The 16,947-nt window shown below is 45.0% G+C and overlaps 1 protein-coding gene across 7 annotated transcripts in view; it reads left to right on the top strand.

Moving 5' to 3' along the window:
• Window positions 1–16,947, top strand: part of NRAP (nebulin related anchoring protein) — a 75,534-nt gene that overhangs the window by 21,918 nt on the left and 36,669 nt on the right. For all 7 annotated transcript variants that reach the window (XM_069567554.1, XM_069567555.1, XM_069567551.1 and 4 more), the window contains 9 exons: window positions 606–710; window positions 5,214–5,312; window positions 6,867–6,971; window positions 9,366–9,473; window positions 9,738–9,839; window positions 11,753–11,950; window positions 12,545–12,649; window positions 14,986–15,084; window positions 16,399–16,503. In XM_069567554.1, the coding sequence (XP_069423655.1) occupies window positions 606–710; window positions 5,214–5,312; window positions 6,867–6,971; window positions 9,366–9,473; window positions 9,738–9,839; window positions 11,753–11,950; window positions 12,545–12,649; window positions 14,986–15,084; window positions 16,399–16,503 (1,026 nt within the window). The remainder of the gene's footprint in view (window positions 1–605; window positions 711–5,213; window positions 5,313–6,866; window positions 6,972–9,365; window positions 9,474–9,737; window positions 9,840–11,752; window positions 11,951–12,544; window positions 12,650–14,985; window positions 15,085–16,398; window positions 16,504–16,947) is intronic.

The following is a 16,947-nucleotide window of genomic DNA, read 5'->3' as shown; positions in this document are numbered from 1 at the left end:
CTGGAAAAACCATCGCCTTGACTAAATGGACCTTTGCTGGCAAAGTAATATCTCTGCTTTTTAATATGCTGTCTAGGTTGGTCATAACTTTCCTTCATTCAGTTTACACGTTTGCAAATGCCAAATTGTACATCTTGGAAGTAAAGGACACCAAGAAGAAGCTGATCTCGTTATTAAAACATACACATGTCAAATTTCATCTGCCTGAGAAAGTCAATTTGACCTTTAGAAAAAAATTTCAAGTACTTTGAAGACTCTTGAATTTTCATTTATTTTCTGGGCATTAGCCAAGAAGCTCTTTTATTGTATACTTGTATGCAAATACTTTTTCTTTGACAAAAAAATCTACAAGGGACTCCATGATTAATAAGAAAGATAAAATAAATGTGCTACAGATGAAGTTAGCTAATTTTGGGTTAATTAAGAAGAAGAATTCAAATTAATTAAAGGCAAAACTGTGAATGTAATTTAATTTTCCTTGGAGGTGATGAAACTGAATTAATTTTGTTTCTGGTTATTTAAAGAATATTTTTATGACATTCAAACAAGGTCACAAGAAAGTGGGGGCTAATTTCTCTTTTCTTGCTCTTTTCTTTGTGTTTCAGATCGCCTACAAGGCTGATTATAAACATGATGTTGTCGACTACAACTACCCGGCCACTCTTACCCCTTCCTATCAAACAACAATGAAACTGGTTCCCTTGAAAGATGTGAGTCCTTCCCCAATAGACCTTTATTCCTCATCACTTCCCTCCAATGGAGTGATTGTTAGTCAGCTAGATAGAAAGAAACAGGGTACAGCAGTTCTTAGGAGACACAAGGGACTGAGAAAAAGTAACTCTTTTCTAACAGGAGGTTTGTATATACATGTCTGGAAACTCTTGGATTTCCAACATAAGGCAGAGACAACCCTGGTTTCATCTTGGAAATATCTTAAAGTTCCATTTCACCTCTTAGAATTTGAGACCTATATCTGCTGCTAGGCACATTTAAAGTAATTATTTGCTAGCAGTGATGAGGTTTATTTTTTTTTAAGTTTTATGTTTGAGGACCAGAGGAAGTAAACTGAAATAGCTATAAGTTGAGAGGAAATGGCAGCATTGGCTTAATTATTTTCTCCAGGAGCACTTAATTATTTTCCCCAGGAGAAATATGAGTGTAATTTTTAAATTTAATTTTATATAATATTAAATAAAATAATTTAAGGTTAAGAAAATAACTTAATTTTATTATTTAATATTACAGCAGTGATTGGATTTACTTATAGTTTGGTTTGTTGCCAATGAAATGTGTATAATTAATTAATTTCATTGTTTTCTAATTACAAGAATTTTACTACATGTTGATTACAGAAAATTTAGAAAATACAGAAACGTACAAGGGAAACAGTAGAAGTTATCTGCTGTTTTAAACAGTACATAAGGTGGTTTAGAACTGAGTTGTCAGTTCATGTTTGTCAGTGAGAGTTATCTCTAGTCAATCATATAGTGTAAGGACTTCCCTGGTGGTCAGTGTTTAAGACTTCACCTTCCAGTGCAGGAGGTGAGGGTTGGATCCCTGGTCAGGATGCTAAGATCCTACATGCCTCAGGGCCGAAAAACCAAAACATAACACAGAAGTATATTGTAACAAATTCAATAAAGAGTTTAAAAAGGGTCCACTTCAAAAAAAAACCTTACAAAAATAATTTAGTATCTCATTCAACTTGTGCCCATTGAGTGCTCAGGGCTACTTTCCTTCACATTCTTCTGGAGGCAGCACAGCTCCAGCAGTTGACCTGGTCTGTGCTATTGGTAGATAGGTCTTTGCAGCTGTTCCCCTTTTGCTCTGAGTAGGAGCAGTGTCACGTTCCGCTGGGCATCTCCAGCATCTAACATAGTTACAGGACAGCAAAGGCCAGTCAGTGGCAAATGACAGCTTGATGGATGAAAGGGGCTTTTCAAATGTGTGATAAAGCAGGGGATGGGAAGTAGAATATAAACGCCCCCATTTTGCTTCTCCCTTTCCCGGGAAGTTCAATTGCATTGACTCACTCATTTCACCCTAATGAAATTCAAGTTAAAACTTGGCTACCAAAGCCAGGTTTCTCTTTTTTGGCTGCATACATTTTCTGAGAAACTTGAGGAATCAAGAGCATCTCATAAAATCTGAGTGAGTTTTTTCACAGTGGGCTTCTGAGTGAGTTCTTTCTTTGAGTGGGCTTCCATAGTAGCTCAGTCAATGAAGAATCTGCCTGCAATGCAGGAGGCCGGAGTTCAATCCCTGGGTCAGGAAGATCCCCTGGAGAAGGAAGTGGCAACCCACTCCAGTATTCTTGCTTGGAAAATCCCATGGACAGAGGAGCCTGGTGGGCTGCAGTCCATGGGGTTGCATAGTCAGACATGACTGAGCAACTAACACTTTCACCTTCATAGTAGAATTCTAGAAACAATGCATAGTAACACAAATGAAATGAGAGAGGGTCCTACAACTATTATATAGGGTCCTATAACAGCAGTCCTGTTATAACATGTCTTGCTATTACGTTTGCCTATGTAAGTCAGTGGATCAAACCAGCCACCTGAAATAGAGTCAGCTCAACCTGGAGAAGTCTGAGAGATGAATTAAACTAGACTGGATTAGAAATATTAATTGGAAGCAGAGGTAGATTCTGCACTGGCAGCCCATGAGCCAGATCCAGGTTGCAGAGGTATTTGGTGTGGCCACACAGCGTTAAGAAAAATTGTTTTTGAAACGATATGTAGAAATTGTGGGTTCACGTAGGAACTGTGGCCCTAGTTCCTGCATAGCAGCAGTGGATGGGGACTGAGTGGCCACCTCTTCTATCACCTCAACCTGCTTTGCTTTTTTTATTTTCCTGGCTCCTGTGTGAAAATTTTTACCGCCCTTGATGTAGGACTTTAGTTTTCAGGAAGTTTGGGAATCCATTTATATTTGTGGTCTCTCTTTCTGTCTGGTAGTCTTAAAGTTGGTCAGGTAGCCCTGAAATTAAATAAACAAGCATGGGCCCTTAATTAGAGAACATTCCTTTCAGATAGATTTTAAAAACACTAATAGCATTAAAATGAGACTCTACCCTCAGCAAAGGGACCTTTCAGAACGTAGACTGAAGCACTGACCAAGTATCTGTGATGTTGCAAAGATATAATTAATCATGGAGGGTGTTAATTATGTCCTGCAGAGGAAAGTAATTGTGCTCTGCAACATACTTAATGCAGAATTATCAGGAAGGCATTTGCCATTTAAAAAACACAGTTTTGTGACATTTTATCATGCATAATTCTGAATTCTATTAGACTTTATTATGAGACGATAATTTTCCCTCTGACTTAGTGCATTAGGAAGCTACTGTAGTGTAATCTCATTAATATTTGACATTGAAATGACCATATTGCCTAGTTTTTCTACATACCCCAGGTCCAAAACTCAAAATGTGCAAAAACTTTTCTCCTTGAATTGTTAACTAAATAGAATGAAGCAATGCTGTCCCTTTTCTCCGAATCCAACAAAAGATTCTGTGGTCTAGTATCTGGAACACTCTGATCTTCTTAGATCTTGTTCTAGAAGCTAATTTATAAGTCTTTTGTTTGTTTGGTTTGTTTGTTTTCTAATTTGTCATAATACATTTCCTTCTCGAAGCAGAGATAGCTCTGGTTATAGGGTACCCCTGGCTCATCTGTAAGATAACAGGTAACAGTTCCAAGCACACCAGCATTGGCAAAACCACAGTTATAGTCTGCAGTCTGGGAGCCACTTTGGGAGGCCAACTGCTGGGATTTGAACCCTAGCCCTGACACTAGGGACTTTCCTGGTGGCTCAGACAGTAAAGAATCTTCCTGCAATGCTGGAGACCGGGATTCGACCCCTGGGTGGGGAAGATCCCCTGGAGAAGGGAATGGCTTCCACTCTAGTATTTTTACCTGGAGAATTCCATGAACAGAGGAGCCTGGTGGGCTACAGTCCATGGTGTCTCAAAGAGTCGGACATGACTGAGTGACTAACACTCACTTTCTGAAACCAGCTGGGGACCTTGAGCAAGTCACTTCAGGGCTCTGTGCCTCATGTTGTGAGGTGGGGATAACAGTGCTCCCCACAGGGTGGTTGGGAAGATTTAATGTGTAAATAAATGTAAAGCACTTGCAGTAGTGCTAGGCGCATAGTAAGTGCTATTTTTCAGTCGTAATTATTGTTTAGCTCCTGTTGGAACAGGCAAGAATGTAGTCAGTCTAAGGAAGAGATGCCGTCTCAAGCTTTGCACTGGGTCTGTTTCCCTTGGGTCAGTGGGTTTTAAAATACTGAACTGTTTCTCAGCGTTTAAAATTGTAAGAACTTATATAATAATATGGGTTTCTGGTTTCTTTGGGATAACTGGACTGTCTGGCCACTCTGAGTCCCATTTAATCAAGATCACTATCTCTCAGAGCTGAGCAGTAGCTCTGCCCTTTGCCACAGTCCCCACCACTCCTCATTACTCCCCCACAATGAGGCCAAACGTTGAGCCAAGACGAGTGCCATCCAGCTAGTGGTCTGTGACTCACAGGGTTGAGCTGTCACCCAGGGAGGTGGCAACAGGAGGTGACAGCAAGTGGGTAGGATGACAGACATCAGACTCTGGTTTAGACAAACAGGATATAGTAGAAAAGTGCAAGGCTGCCCCCTGTGAGGGCACAGCCCCCTGCTATGAGATCATGGTCAGAGGCAGTAGGTGGAGTGTGGACAGAGAAGTAAGAGCTAGTGGGATGCTGGAAAGTGGCATGTGGAGGCCTAAAGAAGCTGCCATACTGTGCAGGATATTGGGTGGGGCCCTGGGCTTTGGGCAATTAAACAGAGGCATGAAGACCATGTGTGAGATGTTTGATAGTGATCTGACTGCTACTAACAGATCCAGAACCTAGTTGACTAAAAGGCCTAGCCTGCAGATGGTAGGTTTTAAAATTCCTTTCTCTGATTAGTGAAGTGGATGATCACCCTTACTTCCATTCCCTGGCCATTCAGTTGAACTCTTTTCGTGAGCTACCTGTTCAGTCAGTCACTCTTCACTGGGCTGTTTTTCCATCTTGGAGTGGGCTTGGAGTGTCTGTTGGTCTCCAGTTGGAATCTTCGGGTTTTTCTTTGGTCAATTGAGAATCACGGCTCTATAGGGCTGAGGGGGAGGGAGCTAAGGAAATCTTCGAGCAAAGTGCAGGTGACACCTTGTGCCTCTCTGCATCCAGGTCAACTACAGGCAAAGCATCGACAAGCTGAAGTACAGCTCTGTGACCAGCACTCCTCAGATTGTTCAAGCCAAAATCAATGCCCAGCAACTGAGTCATGTAAGTGATACCCTCTCCACCCGGCTAGATGTGGGGGACTTGCAGTTGCTTCGCAGTGTTCTGGATATCTGGTTCCCCAAAGATTTGACTTCCATTGATGGTGTCATATGTCCTGTTAAAACCATGAGATGGCTCGTTTTAAAAGTTACTATTTTTAATATTTATTTATGTCTGGCTGCACTGGGTCTTCCTTGCGCTGTGCGTGCAGCCTTTCTATAGCTGCGGCAGTCAGGGGCTACTCTCTAGCGTGGTGCTAGAAGCGTTGGGCTTCTCATTGCGGTAGCTTTTCTAGTTTCGGAGCATGGACCCTAGAGTAGTTGTGATGTGCCAGCTTAGTTGCTCCGCAGCATGTGGGATCCTCCAAGACCAGGGATCAAACCCATGTCCGCCGCTTTGACAGGCAGATTCTTAATCACTGGACCCCTAGGAGAGTCCAGAAATCACTCTCTTTGATTTAAACTTTATTTTATAAAATTTCAAATACATTCAGAAGTAGAAAGGACAGCATAATGAACCCCCAGGCAGCCGTCACTCAGCTTCAATGAATTAACTCGTAGCCAGTCTTGCTTCCATATGCACATCCACTGTCCCCTTCCATATTATTTTGAAGGAAATCCTAGGTATTGTATAATTTAATCTACAGATATTTTAGTATGAATCTCTAAACTATAAAAATAATTTTAAACATATTTATACAATTTTGATATATCACACCAAAAAACGAACAAAAATTCTTAACATCACCAATGTCCAGGTGACATTCAGCATTCCAGTTGTCTCATAGGGTTATTTATTTTTTTTTACAGTTTGTCTGAATCAAGCTCCAGATAAGGTTCCCATTTTGTGATTGGTTGATATGTCTTCAAGACTCTTTTCATCTTTAAGTTTTCCTCTTTATCTCTTTTCTTGCAAGTTGTTTGTGGAAGAAACTAAACTGTTTATCCTATAAAGTCTCCCACATCTGAGCTTTGCTGACTGTATCCCAGTGAGGATTGCACATGTGTTCTGGCCTCCAGTGCCTACAAAATAATAGTTGGATCTCTAGGTTTGGTCAGGCTCAGGTTTAATTTGGGGGCAAGACTGCTTCTCATATGATGCCGTGTTCTTCCATTGGGAATCATAAAATGTCTGGTTGGCTGTTTTTGTGTGTGGTTTATGATGGTCTGTTTCCAACGTGGGCAGACATTTGATAATTACTCTTTGAGTATCTAACTGCACATAGCGAGAGGTTTGGCATTGCAGGAAGTTTAAAAAAACAAGTTTCATAGCCTCAAGTGCTACCAGCGGGTGAGGTAGCCACAGGGAAGTCTCTTGCAAACTTGTAACTGTGAGCATGCCTTTGAGTTGTTTGACTTTTCATTTGGCATCTTCCGTCTGTTAATTTAAAACATTCATAAAATTACAGGCTTCCTTGTGAAATGCCTTTTCCAGAAATTCCTTTTCGGCTACGGGCCTACAAAAAGAGAGTGAGAAAGAGTACATTCTCTCCAGAGTTCTCCTTCTGCCATGTCAAGACCATGTGCTTACCCTGCGGGTTTATTTTACATCCAACAGGTGAATTACCGTGCTGACTATGAGAAAAACAAGTTGAATTACACGTTGCCCCAGGACGTCCCTCAGCTGGTGAAGGCCAGAACCAATGCAGAATTGTTTAGCGAGGTGAGCAAGGAGCATGGGTGAGAACACGGTGGGGGCTATAAACCGATGTGAAAATGAAGGGACGAGAGTGGTCCAGCAAACAGGGCCCAGGCAATCCTCTGTTCATGGAGAGGTTCGTCAGAGGCACCCATCAGGTTATAATTTTGAATGCTGCTGCTCATGTGGTAGTTCATGAGAATAAATTGATTACAGCAATTGAATTCTCAGTGTTCGTGCATGTGTATGGTGTATGGAACACACATACACACAGTCATACACACTATCATCATCACCATCATCATCCTGATGACTCCTAGCTGGTGCTTTGCTGTGTGAGTGAAAAGTTTAAGTTTGAAGAAGACAAAACTTAATCACCAGATTCTGCCAGGAGTCACAATAAGGCTATGACTAGGCTTCTTATTCTAAATGGGAATTGTAGGACAGGAAAAAGGAAAGAGGCACTAACCTGGGAGGTGGTGGTTTAGTTGCTAAGTCGTGTCCCACTCTTGGGACCCCGTGGACTGTAGCCCGCCAGGCTCCTCTGCCCATGGGATTCTCCAGGCAAGAATACTGGACTGGGTTGCCATGTCCTTCTCCAGGGGATCTTCCCGACCCAGACATCGAATCCAGGTCTCCGGCATTACAGGCAGGTTCTTTACCATCTGAGCTACCAGGGAAGCCCAGTTAAGAGTTTGGGATTAACATATGCACACTACCATCTATGGGGTAGGTGAACAGTCAGTTCAGTTCAGTTCAGTTCAGTCGCTCAGTCGTGTCCGACTCTTTGCGAACCCATGAACTGCAGCACGCCAGGCCTCCCTGTCCATCACCAACTCCTGGAGTTCACTCAGACTCACGTCCATCGAGTCGGTGATGCCATCCAGCCATCTCATCCTCTGTCATCCCCTTCTCCTCCTGCCCCCAATCCCTCCCAGCATCAGAGTCTTTTCCAATGAGTCAACTCTTCACATGAGGTGGCCAGAGTACTGAAGTTTCAGCTTTAGCATCATTCCTTCCAAAGAACATCCAGGGCTGATCTCCTTTAGAATGGACTGGTTGGATCTCCTTGCAGTCCAAGGGACTCTCAAGAGTCTTCCCCAACACCACAGTTCAAAAGCATCAATTCTTCAGCACTCAGCCTTCTTCCCAGTCCAACTCTCACATCCATACATGACCACTGGAAAAACCATAGCCTTGACTAGACAGACCTTTGTTGGCAAAGTAATGTCTCTGCTTTTGAATATGCTATCTAGGTTGCTCATAACTTTCCTTCCAAGGAGTAAGTGTCTTTTAATTTCATAGCTGCAATCACCATCTGCAGTGATTTATAGGGACCTACAATATAGCAGGGAAGCCTGGTGTGCTGCAGTCCATGGAGTCGCAAAGAGTTGGACACGACAGAGTAACTGTACTGAACTGAACTATATAGCACAGGGAACTATACCAAATATCTTTTAATAACCTATAATGTAAAAGAACTGAAAAGGCTATATATGTATAATGTTTATGTATCTATCTATCTATCTATCTATACATATATCTGAATCACTTTGCTTTACACTTGAAACTGGCATACTATTATAAATTATACTTTCATAAAAATTTTAAAATGGATAAAATAATCTTTTTTGTATGCTTATTCTGTGCTGGACACTGGGATAGGCATTATATATGGAATTATTCATATGTATTATATTCATATAACCCCTTGGAGTTATTTATTGCAGAGACACAGTTGGTGGCATGGGCTTTGGTATCAGAGAGCCAGGTGTTACTACCATGGCAACAACAATACCCTGTATCTGTTTGCACTTGATGCACTTAGGGTATCTGTTCTCATGTATATGGTATATTCTTACTGCCACCCTTGCGTTAAGTCACTTCAGCTGTGTTTGACTCTTTGCAACCCTATGGACTGTAGCCCACCAGGCTCCTCTGTCCATGGGATTCTCCAAGCAAGCGTACTGGAGTAGGTTGCCATGCCTTTCTCCAGGGGATCTTTTCCACCCAGGAATCGAACCCATATCTCTTATGTCTCCTGCGTTGGCAGGCAGATTCTTTACCACTAGCACCACATGGAAAGCCCCTTAGACAGATATATGATATTATTTTTGCAAATGGTAAACTGAGGACCAAAAAAGTGAAGTAATTTGTCCAAGGTCACATGGTCAGGCAGCAACAGTGTTAGGATGAACCCATGGGTCTTCTCATTGTCCTATCACATCATTGCCCCACATGGCTCTACAGTGAGGGAATCAACAGTGTTAATAATTGTTATTATCACTTCGGTAGTAACAGCCAAGATTCTGCTCTATAAACAGATGAAGGTGCCAACTTTGTAATTTAAAATACTTCTGTTCAACTTTTGGCAAGACTGGACAGTGATTCCCATTCACCTGTGATTCTGTTGGTCAGGTTAAGTACAGAGAAGGCTGGGAGAAGACAAAGGGGAAAGGATTTGAGATGAAGCTGGATGCCATGTCTCTGCTGGCTGCCAAAGCTTCGGGAGAGCTTGCAAGCAATGTAAGTTTCTCTCATTAACTCAGAAATGCATAAAAAATGGTTCCAGTAAAACATCAGTGGTCTCGCAGAAAAGAATAATGACTGTTAACATTGTAAACATTGCTACACTTTAATCTTCTACTGGCTTTGAGAAAGACTGGGAGGTGTTTTTTCAGAATAGTTCCCCTTGCACTTGTCACTTAGACATGGTCCCCCTTGCACTAACCACAGTCCCTCCCATGGCAAAGTTTATCTCTCACAGTTGGCTTTCCTCTGTCTCTCCAGATTAAATACAAAGAGGAGTATGAAAAAGCAAAAGGCAAAGTCCTAGGAACTACAGACTCGAGGCTGCTGCACTCCCTTCAAGTTGCCAAGATGAGCAGTGAGGTAAAATCTTTTCTACTCCTCAACCCCCTCACTTAGGGCTGTGTTGCTGTGAAAGTTTTTCCCAGCCTGCTTCACCTGAGACTGTTATTTTTCCACTTCCGCTTGTAATTTCTTTCCTGGCTTATGTGGGAAATGTTTTCTTCCTTTATCTTGGCAAAGACTACTGTTCTTTTAAAGTAGATGAGAAGTGTGTGGTCCCTAAGGGTGACCGGCATCTGCTGTTCGTGGTACAGGATGCTGGGCCACATCTATTCACTCTGAAATGTTTACTAAACAACTACACTGCATAACATATTGTGTGAGACACCAGGGCTGTAAGAGGAAACAACACATACCTGGTGTCTTTCTAATGCAGTTTAATTATGTTGGGAGCGTTAGATAGGAAGCATTCTGTTTATTGAGGTGGTGCCCTGGATGAATCCTCTTGTCCAAACACAAATGGTATTCAAGATGTTTGTTTAGCCAACAATTGGGACATCTAGGTTCCAGCCGGGAGAAGGCAATGGCACCCCACTCCAATACTCTTGCCTGGAAACTCCCATGGACGGAGGAGCCTGGTAGGCTGCAGTCCATGGGGTCGCTAAGAGTTGGACACGACTGAGCGACTTCACTTTCACTTTTCACTTTCATGCATTGGAGAAGGAAATGGCAACCCACTCCAGTGTTCTTGCCTGGAGAATCCCAGGGATGGGGAAGCCTGGTGGGCTGCTGTCTCTGGGTTCGCACAGAGTCGGACACGACTGAAGCGACTTAGCAGCAGCAGCAGCAGCAGGTTCCAGCCACTCAAAATGGCAGTGCTTGTAAACAACTATAGTGGCAGGTGGTTGACCTGGGTACGTATCCCTTAGCAGAAACCTTTGGGAAAGGAGTGGTCTGCCAAAAGGGTCAGGTTTGGTTTCCAGTTAAGACTTCCCTGTCAATGCTGAACAGGCAAAAACGAGGCATGGTCATCAATTCTGCTTTATGATGGTGAGGCTGGCTTATGCTGCTTTGGTGGTGCAGTCAGTTATGATTACCTGATGAGTCATGGAGGAACCAGGGCTTGAGTAGAAAAAGAGAATTGGCATCTTATAACCATTTTGGATGTGCCCTATGGAACAAGCCCTCTTATGTCCTCAGTCATGAAGTATACAGAGACGTTGAGCATTTGGCTTCAGTCTAGACAGAGAACAAAACTGATTTTGCATACTTGTAGTTGGAGCAAATGGGGCCAATAAAGGTGGCCTTGCCCTAAGTCATAATGTAGTCAGTGGTAGTGGCTGAGGAATAGAGAATCAGACCCTAGAAGTTAAGAACTCAACTTACTCCTAACTTACTCCTAGACTTTTTCTACTGTACCACACTTCCTCACCATCACACCATCATCACCACCATCACACTATCACCATCATCATCACCACCATTCATCCTCATTGCCAGCATTTATCAGGTGTTTTCTGTATACCATCCCTGCACTAAGTGGGTTTCGGCTTCTGTTTTGTTTACTTTTCACAATAGCCCTCCAAGGAAAATGAGCCTTTAGAGAGGTGATGTGGCTTCCCAGAGGCCATCTAGCTGGCAAAGTTCAGATCAGATTTGAACTCAAGCTTGGCTGACCCTGGAGCTCACACTTTGCTATATTTGCCTCTCAAAGCTTCCACAGAAACCATGGATCGAGTGTTTTCTTTCTAGAGCAGCTGGGTGAAAAGAGTTAGGAGGCATTTCTCGCAGAGTCAAAGTACTGTGAAACCTCAGTTCCCAGGTGCCACCACCTGGCAGAGCCAGGACTCGGGTCTCACGCTCTGGACAGACAGGTGGCATTGCCCAGAGTGCCAGTTCCTCATGGAAGCCTGGGCTTCTCTGCTGCGTTTGTTTTCACGTCACTCCCGCCAAGGCAGGCTTCCAGTAATACAGTGTGTTTTGGTGCCTTCAAGGTTGAATACAAGAAAGGCTTTGAAAAGAGTAAGACCCACTTTCACCTGCCCATGGACATGGTCAACATCAGGCATGCTAAGAAGGCCCAAGCTCTGGCCAGTGACCTGGACTACAGGAAAAAACTGCATGAATACACTGTGCTGCCTGAAGATATGAAGACTCTCTGGGCCAAGAAAGCCTACGGGCTCCAGAGCGAGGTGAGCTCTGACTCTTAGCCCGTTCTCCCCATGCAGCTCTTGCAGCTGGATATGGTGACACTTTCAGAGTGAGTTAGAACTTGTCCATGAGTCTGTTAGGCGACTCCAGACCAGGAAGAACTGCTGGAGATGTGCCAGGCTCAGGGAGGATGGACGGGGAGGTAGAGATAGAGATGGAGTTAGAATCAAGATGGTAGAGACCAGAGGGTGGAGGGTTGGATCTCAGAGCTATTGTGGAAGTCAAGGTGTGTTGGTATTGGGACGAGCAAAGAGAAAAGCAAGTGCTGAAAGTGGTAACGCTGATAAATGTTGTAAAGTACATCTAGGAAGTACACCAGCTTGGCAGATAAAGTCCTTAGGCAAAAAGTCTGAAAAGCCCTCCTTTTTGGTGAAGGTGGTGGTGTTTCAGAACTAAGGTAGAATTAGCCTCGTCTGCTTACAGGGTGGGTAGTGGCTTCACCCCCTAGCAGAGCTCTGCCTGACTATAAGATGTAGGGCTGAGAAAACGCAGGAGTGAGTGCTTTCCTAAGTCTCCGTTAACTTCTCCCAGGCTGCATCCATATGTCTTGATTAAGCTTGCTCTTCCTCTTGCAGCTGCAGTACAAGGCTGACCTGGCGTGGATGAAAGGGGTCGGGTGGCTGACCGAGGGCAGTCTCAACTTGGAACAGGCCAAGAAGGCCGGACAGCTGGTCAGCGAGGTAACCTGAGCCCAAGCCCCTGGCTTCTCGTCCTTCTCAGCCCAAGTGACCCCGGAGAGCCATCTTTCCCTCTGAATTCTCCTCAACCCCCAGGCTTAGTTTTTGAGTGAGACAGGGGAGTACTTCTTCATTTTGCACGTGTAGCTCACCCTGAACTAGCTTTCTACACCCTTACGCTTCCTGGGAGGTATTTGTAAGAAGCCAACCAATAGGGTCGCAGAGTCGGACTAATTGACTGGACAACAACGGTTCTCACCATCTGTGTGCCGTAAACTCACCATAGACTTTCGGCAAGTCATTCAACCTTTCCAATCCTCCTTCTCTCTTATAGAAATGAGAAAGTTGGCTAGGATCCTCCCCAAATCCCTGTGGCTCCAAGCCTGTGCTTCTCTTTACTCCGTGTACAGCTGGTGTTGGCAGCAGGCAGAGGAGGACTTTTGAAGGACATTTCATTTGCAAATGTGACTATTTCAGGAACCCCGTTTGAGATCTTCAAAGGGGGTTCTTATTTTGGTGGCAGGAAGGCTGAGTCGGCATTTTTCTTGCACATGGTAATCATGGTGCTGATAACAGCTGCCGTTTATAGGCTGCTAATAATTATGCAACCAGTGCTGTCGTTCATTGATGACTGTGAGTGTATTACACACCCATGGTTCATTTATCACTCACGTTTATTACTCCTCTGTGAGTAGACACTAGTATTATTCTATTCACATCCCCATTTTACATAGGTGGAAGGTAAGACAGAGTTACATTTCCAGAAGTGGCAGAGCTGGGATCTGTATGCAATGTTTTGCTCCAATGCACCAGCTCTGGACAGTTAAGCAATATTGGATTCCTGAAGCACCTTTTCTAATTTATTCTTATTTATCCACTGTACTCATCCTTCTCTCAGACACAGACACATTCAAGGTTAGGGTGTTTGAATAAGGAAGGTAGAGAGAAGAGAATACCCTTGAGGGTTCCCATCACTTAACTTCTTTGAGACCAGTTGAAATCCAAGTGGAACAAACCGAGCCCCGTTTGTCTTGGACAGGGGTGTGGTAAGGGGACCTTCTGCCTTAGGCATGCCTGATCCCATCTCACTCCTGTGCTGACTCATTGTTAAGCTCCTTGAGGGCCAGGAAGATACCCTTTCCTTTACCTTTTTCATAGCCCTGCTCTGCCCTGGGCAGGGTGGGCTCTTCGCTCCTCACTTGGCACTTCTGATTTGACCAATGCAGAGGCTGGGACACCCAGGGATTTCCAACCATGAAAAGGCAACGTGACTTCCTTCAATTATGTGATGAAGGAGTCTTCCCATTCAGCATGCTTTAATGAGAAAGGGAAAGTACAAGTCTCTTTGGAATATTTTTTGTAGAATTTCTTTTCTTCCTCGTGGGAGGAAGCTCGAAACTTTCAATATTCCAGTCCTTATTTGTGCTTCATTTGGTATCAGCAATCCTCTTGCTGACGGCACTGGGGGCTCTGCTCACCTGTGATCTCCCCACAAGTTTTTGTTCAATAAGCCATTCTCAGCGGCTTCCCTTCCCATCAGCTTTGGCAACTCCAATGGAAAAGCCAGAGGAACTAAACCTCTGAGAAGGACAAGAAGTCCCCGTTGGGGAACAGAATTAGCACGTGTAATTTTTGCCAGTGGCTTTGGAGCTGTGAGATGGGGACATGAGGAAGACAAGCCCTCAGTAATCTGAAACACGGAGAGCTGTGAGGGCAGAACCCACCTGGCCACCTGCCTTCTGGATGTGGCTCCTGGCCTTTCCTGTCACAATACTTCCTGGAACATCCTGACAGCACTGTGAATAACAGTGACTGCGAGCGCAGTGATCACTTACTCTGCCCAAGGACTCCCCTCGTGGGAAGGGAGGCTTTGAAGCCTCTGCACCACCCGCAGTAAAGCAGCTTCTATTGTTTCCCACATTGTACAGTCCAAGCCTGAGCAGCTCAGGGGATCCAAGGATCTGCCCAAGGCCGTGAAACCAGAAAGAGGTTGGGGGAGATTTGGACCTCAGGATTCCTGCCTATCAAGTCCAAGCTCCCTCCACTCAGCTCTCCTATGTCAGATCTAGGTTTACAAAATGGATCCATCCCAGGGCTCACAGTGACACACAGGCTTCACTGAAGGGAAGATTCAAGTCCCCATTCAGCAGAAGTGACTAAAACAAGCTCACCAGGCTGAAAGTCTCAGGTCTGAGTGGTCCTCTTTAAGCTAAAGGAATAGCTGGACCATCCCCCTTGGGAAAATTCTTGGGTCACAGAAAGTATGTGGGTGTTTGCATGTATGTGATGGTGGGGACAGCCCTATCTAATGCTACCGAGTCTCTTTCCTTTGCAAACAGAAAAACTACAGGCAGAGAGTCGATGAGCTGAAGTTCACCAGTGTGGCCGACAGCTCCCAGATGGAGCATGCCAAGAAGAGCCAGGAACTGCAGAGCGGGGTGAGTCCTGGGCTGCCCTTTCTCCTCCGAGCTGCTGTGTCATGGGCCTGGGAACCTCCGGGACCACAGCAGGTGCTGCCCAGGCACGAACCAGGAGCCAAGGAGCCTTCCCCTTAAATAGGCTGGGCCCTGCTTTCCATGGGCTTCCAGGCCTCCCTACCTCACTCACCATATTTCTCCTCTGGTTGTTAAAGACAGATGTCAACTGACATTCTTGCTTTTCGGTTTTCAATCTTGCCTAGTTCCTTCTTCTTTCTTTCTCCTTCTCTCTCCCTCATCAAGGACTCCAGAATTCTGGAGCCTGTAGAGGGTTATCTTAGAGGAGGATAGCATTATGCTTGTGAGATGGTGCACTTCACGCCCACTTGCACTGAAATGCGGAAGGTAGCACAAGGAAACACCACATGTTATTTACGCGTTGGGGATCAACAGCTGAGCAGGTATAGTTGCTGCCATCTGGCCAGGACGTTCCTAGCTTTCCTTTCTAAAGGTCCAGATACACCTGCCAGAAAGGATGCAATAAACAGAATTCAGAGTCAGCAGAAATCCACTGCATGGAAACTCGGGCTGGGAAGTGGGAGAGAAGGGAAGAGAGAAAGAGCAGGAGTGATTCGGTTTCCATGGAGAAGATGCTCACTCATGCTGCCTTTTTGGCCACTGTTCGCTTTCCCGGTGTCACTCCCTGTAGATGTGCTAGGTTTGACCATGGGGTGCAGGAGGCAGGAGATACTTCTAATTTTTCCCACTTGAGGAGTCCATCTTTGTCTTAGCCCTCTAGTGGGTCATTTGTGTGGCCATGGACACTGTGGATGGGAACAGCTTGGGGAAGTTGATGCCTCCTGGGAAAATGGGGCTTCCCTGATGGCTCAGATGGTGAAGAATCTGCCTGCAATACAGGAAACCCAGGTTCGAGGGTCAGAAAGATCCCCTGGAGAAGGGAATGGCAACCCAATCCAGTATGCTTGCCTGGAGAATCCCATGGACAGAGGAGTCTGGCAGGCTATAGTCCGTGGGGTCACAAAGAGTCAGACACGACTGAGCGACTAACATTTTCACTTTCTTTAAGGGAAAATGAGAACCTTAGAGGGGTTCTCAGATTGGTCCCCTGGCCGCGTTTTCCTCCCAGCAGCTCACTGCTGTTGCTCATTCCCTAGTCATCTATTCTGCCTTAAGCCTCATTTCCTGCATGCTGCCAGCCAGCATCTGCCCTGATTGATCCTGTAATGGATTTTCCAAGTAAGACACAGAAGAACCGAGCAGCCAGCCACCTCCTCCTTTGCCTTCTGCTCCTGACCCAGTGTTCTCTCCCAACAGGTGGCCTACAAGGCAGAGCACGAGCAGTCCGTCCATCAGTACAGCATTAGCAAAGACGAGCCTCTCTTCCTACAGGCCCGAGCCAACGCTGCCAATCTCAGCGAGGTACAGTCAGGGGCGGGGGGTGGCTGAGGGCTCCACTTTCCTGTATGTAGGCACCTGATCTGTAAAGGCCACCAGCTGTATCAGTGTGTCTGTGTTGGTGAGGCTGCCTGTGTACATCTGGTCATTGTAAACTCCTCACGAGTATTAGTGGGCAGGAGGGGCTTCCCTGGTGGCTCAGTGGTAAAGAATCTGCCTGCCAAACAGGAGATGCCAGTTCAGTCCCTGGGTCAGGAAGATTCCCTGGAGGAAGAAATGGCAACCCACTCTAGTATTCTTGCCTGGAAAATCCCAGGGACAGAGAAGCCTAGTGGGTTACAGTCTTTGAGGTTACGAAAGAGTCAGACGCCATTGAGCAATGGAGCACGCACACACGCACGCAGGCATGCATGCAGACAACCTTTGGTAGGAATGAGCATCGGCTATACGCTGGAGTAGGAGGCAGTG

This window comes from Ovis canadensis, chromosome 22 (genome assembly GCF_042477335.2).
Source record: "Ovis canadensis isolate MfBH-ARS-UI-01 breed Bighorn chromosome 22, ARS-UI_OviCan_v2, whole genome shotgun sequence".
Taxonomy (NCBI): domain Eukaryota; kingdom Metazoa; phylum Chordata; class Mammalia; order Artiodactyla; family Bovidae; genus Ovis; species Ovis canadensis.
Note: the sequence above shows the minus strand (reverse complement) of the source record. Positions and strands in the feature narration are given on the sequence as shown.